Source organism: Rhinopithecus bieti, unplaced genomic scaffold (genome assembly GCF_001698545.2).
Source record: "Rhinopithecus bieti isolate Rb0 unplaced genomic scaffold, ASM169854v2 scaffold_50877, whole genome shotgun sequence".
NCBI lineage: Eukaryota > Metazoa > Chordata > Mammalia > Primates > Cercopithecidae > Rhinopithecus > Rhinopithecus bieti.
In genome coordinates, this window is record NW_016821745.1 from 397,893 (window position 1) to 404,151 (window position 6,259).

The 6,259-nt window shown below is 42.2% G+C and overlaps 1 protein-coding gene across 1 annotated transcript in view; it reads right to left on the bottom strand.

Moving 5' to 3' along the window:
* UBE3C (ubiquitin protein ligase E3C) overlaps positions 1–6,259 on the bottom strand; it is a 150,155-nt gene that overhangs the window by 104,932 nt on the left and 38,964 nt on the right. Inside the window, exon 4 of the mRNA XM_017860580.1 lies at positions 2,149–2,264. Within this exon, the coding sequence (XP_017716069.1) occupies positions 2,149–2,264 (116 nt within the window). The remainder of the gene's footprint in view (positions 1–2,148; positions 2,265–6,259) is intronic.

A 6,259-nucleotide genomic window follows, 5' to 3' on the forward strand; every position in this document is an offset into this window, starting at 1 on the left:
GGAGGCCGAGACGGGCGGATCACAAGGTCAGGAGATCGAGACCATCCTGGCTAACACGGTGAAACCCCGTCTCTACTAAAAAAAAAAAAAATACAAAAAACTAGCCGGGCGAGGTGGCGGGCGCCTATAGTCCCAGCTACCTGGGAGGCTGAGGCAGGAGAATGGCGTAAACCCGGGAGGCAGAGCTTGCAGTGAGCTGAGATCCGGCCACTGCCCTCCAGCCTGGGCGACAGAGCGAGACTCCGTCTCAAAAAAGAGAGGAGAGATGAGGAGGAGTGTTTTGTCGTTGCTGTTAAAGAAACATGGATTTGGCTGGGCACAGTGGCTCACGCCTGTAATCCCAGCACTTTGGGAGGCCAAGGCAGGTGGATGAACTGAGGTCAGGAGTTCGAGACCAGCCTGGCCAACATGGCAAAACCATGTCTCTACTAAAAATACAAAAATTAGCTGGATGTGGTGGCACATACCTGTGGTCCCAGCTACTCAAGAGGCTGGGGTAGGAGAACTGCTTGAACCCAGGAGGTAGAGGTTGCAGTGAGCCAAGATTGCGCCACTGCACTCCAGCCTGGGTGACAGAGCAAGACTCTATCTCAAAATAAAATAAATAAATAAATAAAATAAATAAATAATAAAAAAGAAACATGGTATTGCTCTGCTGCCCAAACGGGAGTTCAATAGCACAATCACAGCTCACTGCAGCCTTGAACTCCTGGGCATCAAGAGTTTCTTGTATTAGAAATTTTTAAAAATAAAAGTTGGGAAAAGAATAATTATATTTAGATTATTTGCTTATACAAATACATTCAAAAGTTACGTTAGAGGTGTTTTACAAACTACAACCCACAGGCCAAACCAGCCCTAGGGCTGTTTTTTGTACAGTTGTTGAGTGAAGCATGATTCCTTTATTTTTAAACAATTGTAAGCAAAAGGCAAGAAAAATATATAATAGAGACCATATGTGGACCACAAACCCTAAAATACTTGCTATCTCGCCATTTACAGAAAAAGTTTGCAAACTCCTGCTTTACAGAAAGAATGTATACAATGTGTTTTTCAAACTAAAAGTTTATCAAATAAATAAGTTAGAAAAAATATGAATTACTGGCATCTGGGATCCTCCTGGTTCTCTCTTCCACTAATAGGTTCTTTATTCCTATCTTTGGTCCAGATAAGTATTTTGGAAAAATCAGTTAAAAAAGACTAGTTCTGATAGTAATCCTAAACAAATATTACAGGCAGTGTCCAGAAAATTAACTGAAATTATACTGAAGATTCAGAATCATTTGAAAATTTTACTACTGTTGAGACATAAGCAATTAAAAACTGGTAAAGGTGTTATATTCAGGCAATATAATTCACATCACTTACACGTGTTCTTTTGGACACTGAATGCAAGAAAGTCACGGCAGTGGCTTATGTTGAGTTCCTACATAAATAATAAAAAGCCTGATGAAAGGTGTATTCTAAAGAAGGGGCTTTCAAACTGCATTTTGGTGGAGACCCCTATGGAATGGAATCATTCTCACACATTAGGAGTCCTCTTTTGGCTGGCCTTCCATTCTCCAGTAACCAGGATGGCCAGCATTCACAAGATAATTCCAGGGCATCCTTGAAAGAAAAAGTCATCTGAAAGATACTGATATATGTGTCTTCATTTATATCTCACGCCGGCCTGAATCACCTAGAGTAAAAATTGTAATGTATAGAAGTCCATGGCCAGGCGCGGTGGCTCACACCTGTAATCCCAGCACTTTGGGAGGCCGAGGCGGGCAGATCATGAGGTCAGGAGATTGAGACCATCCTGGCTAACACGGTGAAACCCCGTCTCTACCAAAAACACAAAAAATTAGCCGGGCGTGGTGGGGGGCACCTGTAATCCCAGCTGCTCGGGAGGCTGAGGCAGGAGAATGGTGTGAACTCGGGAGGCGGAGTTTGCAATGAGCCGAGATCGCACCACTGCATTACAGCCTGGGAGACAGAGAGACTCCGTCTCAAAAAAAAAAAAAAGAAGTCCATGATCTCATTAAAAAAAGAAAAAAAAAAAGTATGGAAAAGTCACTGTCTCTGAAAATAAAAGTCAAAAGGTATTCTCCTAAAACAAGGTGATCAATACATTATATATGTTGCTGACTTACAATAGAATTTTACCTGCAACAGAGGCTCATCAATCTTTTTATTTGAAATAAGCATGTAAGTCTCTCAGATCCATCCAACTGCTTGACAAACAGAGAGCTGTGTTTAATTAAGTTCTGATAGAGCCATATCTGAAACAGCAAAACATACAATACATAACTCTAATGAAAATTTAAGTTTGCTAATTTACATAATACCCCAAATTTCCTTAAGCGGCAATGCACATTTAATCAAACCCAATCAAAAGATGGTAAGTAAATATTCTAAGTCAGGTTTTATTTAGAGGCATGTTCATTTTCCAGCCAGGCGCGGTCGCTCACATCTGTAACTCTGGGAGGCCGAGGCAGGCAGCTCATTGAGGTTGGCCAACATGGTGAAACCCTGTCTCTACCAAAAAATACAAAAATTAGCTGAGCGTGGCAGCACACACCTGTAATCCCAGCTACTTGGGAGGCTGAGATGGGAGGATCACTTTAACCTGGGGGGTGTGGGTGGAGGCTGCAGTGAGCCAACATCAAGTCACTACACTGCCTGGACGACAGAGAGACCCTGTCTCCAAAAAAACAAAAGTATTTGCATTTTCAATCTTAATACATCAGTACTAAATTACTAAATTAGTAACTAAAACAAAGTACACTTAAAGCTCATGTCAATCTGAAATAAAATAGTTCATTTGCAAAATCAGGAATCTGCAATAAAATAAGGCCGGGCGCAGTGGCTCAAGCCTGTAATCCCAGCACTTTGGGAGGCCGAGACGGGCGGATCACGAGGTCAGGAGATCGAGACCAGCCTGGCTAACACTGTGAAGCCCCGTCTCTACTAAAAAATACAAAAAAAATTCGCCGGGCGAGGTGGCGGGCGCCTGTAGTCCCAGCTACTTGGGAGGCTGAGGCAGGAGAATGGCGTAAACCCGGGAGGCGGAGCTTGCAGTGAGCTGAGATCCGGCCACTGCACTCCAGCCTGGGTGACAGAGCGAGACTCCGTCTCAAAAAAAAAAATGAGAAATACGATATTAATCCAAAGTTACATAGGATATCTGTTTCTTTTCACCTTTTTTCTCTGCAGATGTGTGTGCCTGTGTGTCTCTAGCATCTGTTCCTTTTGGATACTTCCCTTCCCTAACTCCATCATTTTTTTGATAGGGAAGGCAATCCTATGGCCCCACTGACCAGGCTGGTCAGAACTCTCCATTGTCCTAGATAAAAGGATAGTGAGTTCATTAAAGGCAGATGCAGATTTCTGTCGCTTGTAATCAAGAGGCCTGACTAGACAATATGTATGAAGCTGCCCTATTACTTTGAAAACGCAATACTTAACAAGGAATCTCTTCCACTTTCTCTACTATACCTTTGTGAAATAGACTGGTATTTTATTTTTTCCTTTCACAAGGCCCATTTAGAATAATCTAGAATGAAAAGATAGCCTTTGTTTTTTCTTTTGAGACAGAGTCTCACTCTGTCACCCAGGCTAGAGAGCAGTGATATAATCTTGGCCCACTGCAACTTCTCCTAGGTTCAAGTGAGTCTCATGCCTTAGCCTCCCAAGTAGCTCAGATTACGGGTGCCTGCCACCAAGCCCAGCTAATTTTTCTATTTTTAGTAGGGATGGGGCTTCGCCATGTTGGGCCAGGCTATTCTCGAACTCCTGGCCTCAAGTGATCTGCCAATCTCAGCCTCCCAAAGCGCTGGGATTATACACGTGAGCCACCACACTCGGCAAAGATAGCCTCTTAAGTGTAGCTAGATATAAATATGCAACATAGCCTTTTCTTTGCGTATTATTTTTAAGTAGTTTCTTCTTTGACATTAACATTTCTTTGCCATAAAATGCTATTAACAATGAAATTACCAACACAAAAGCACTCTGCATAATAAATTAGCGCATGTCTTAAGCTGGGATGAAATAATTCTGAACTACTCCTAATATTAGCTAATTTGCCTACACACAGGCTTTCTTTTGAGGTGTTCAGAGCTACCTTGCCCACATTTTCTCAGGAACAAATAAGATATGAATAATTCCTTCACTATCTGACATGTAGTTCTTCCTAAAATTTCTATTATCAGTTAACAAATGAGATGTAAAATAACTATACATTATATAATAGGACTGTTGGAAGAAGACTTTATCAAAAGATTCAAAGAAAATTAAGCAACTAAAAAGTGAGGCAATTATTAATTACAGAATTAAACTGTACATAAAATATCATCTTAGTACCATATTTGACTTAAAGTCATAATAAAAAATGCTTAAAAAGGGGGAGTTGAGGAAGAAATAGCCATATATGTCGATTTTTGCATAGAACAGCTTGGAAAACCTATCAAAAGTGGCATTATGCTTCCTCCTAGAGTAAAAAGCAAACGATGTGAAGACGGGGGCAGGAGACATTTTCCCCTATGTTAAGATTAATTTATTGCTATCGCATCTATGCTTGAGAACTGAATCAACATTGAACTGCCCAGGCTGGAGTGCAGTGGCAGGATCACAGCTCACTGCAGCCTTGAATACCTGTGCTCAAACGATCTTCCTGCCTCAGCCTCCTAAGTAGCTGGACTACAGCAGCATGCTAATTTATTTTTTGCTTTGTTTTATAGGCGGAGTCTGGTATTTTGGCCAGGCTGGTCTCAAACTCCTGGCCTGGAGGGATCCTCCCACCTCAGCCCCACAAAGTGTTGGTAATACAGGCATGAGCCACTGTGTCCAGACCACTTTTCTTTTATCCTTTTCCTGGACGGGTCTTAGGACATTTAATTCTATTTAAGGTTTCAGAATCTGCACATGAGCAATTTGCTTGGTATTTGCTCGAAGCCTAAAGTCAAATATGTTCATTTACCTCCAGGCTTTTCACAGATGGCTTCCGAAGCAAGACTGTGTAGCTACACTATGTTTATAAACCATGTCGTGATTGATGACTAAGATTGAGGACCTCACTTAAAGGTAATAGGTGCTCTGGAGAGACACCAATCAACATCTCACATCACCTGCCTGTCTGTGCTCCTGCAATCTACAAGATTAGAGTATGTGAGGCCAGGAGAGCCTGTTCCAGAAAGCAAGCCCGATTATCTGCCATTGTACTATTCTGATTCTTTTTTTCATCAACTTCAGAAAGCCTGGAAAGAGCCTGCACTTAACTGAAGTCTAGAATGGGTAGATTCAACGGTTTTCACTGCCTCTCTAGACTGGCTCTCAGTTCTTTCTCTGCACTTTCTCGGTTTACAGAAAGTTTTCCCCATGTTCCAGCTTAGCTCAACTCCGGAGGCAATGCTGGGTTTTAAAGCCCAAACACCAGTGAAGTAATCATGTATTCCTTTGCGCGCTGTAATTAATTCATGTAGGATCATTCAGTAGGGATGGTTTGTAGCAAGGAAGACTTATTTTTCACTGTATACTCCCCTTTTCATGCAATTTAAAATTTTTAACACAGATAAACACAAATATCTAAAAATAAATAATATATTTAACCTGGCTGGATGTGGTGGTTCATGCCTGTAATCCCAGTACTTTGGGATATTGAGGCAGGTGCATCACTTGAGGTCAGGAGTTCAAGACGAGCCTGGCCAACATGGTGAAACCTGCCTCTACTAAAATACAAAAAAAAATTAGCTGGGGGTGGTGGCATAAGCTTGCAATCCCAGCTACTCAGGGGGCTCAGGTAGGAGAATCGCTTGAACCCAGGAGACGAGGTTGCAGTGAGCTGAGATCACACCACTACACTCCAGCCTGGGCGACAGAGTGAGCGAGACTCCATCTTGAAAAGGAAAAAAAAAAAAAAGATAAATAGCATATTTAACCCTAGGCCAGGCACGGTGCTGACGCCTGTAATCCCAGCACTATGGGAGGCCGAGGCAGGTGGATCACCTGAGGCCAGGAATTCGAGACCAGCCTGCCCAACATGGCGACACCGCATCTCTACTAAAAATACAAAAATTAGCTGGGCGTGGTGGTACACATCTGTAATTCCAGCTACTTGGGAGGATGAAGCAGGAGAATCACTTGAACCTGGGAGGTGGAGGTTACAGTGAGCCAAGATCACGCCACTGCACTCCAGCCTGGGTGACAAAGCAAGAATCTGTCTCGAAAAAAAAAAAAATATATATATATATATATACACATATATATATAATACACA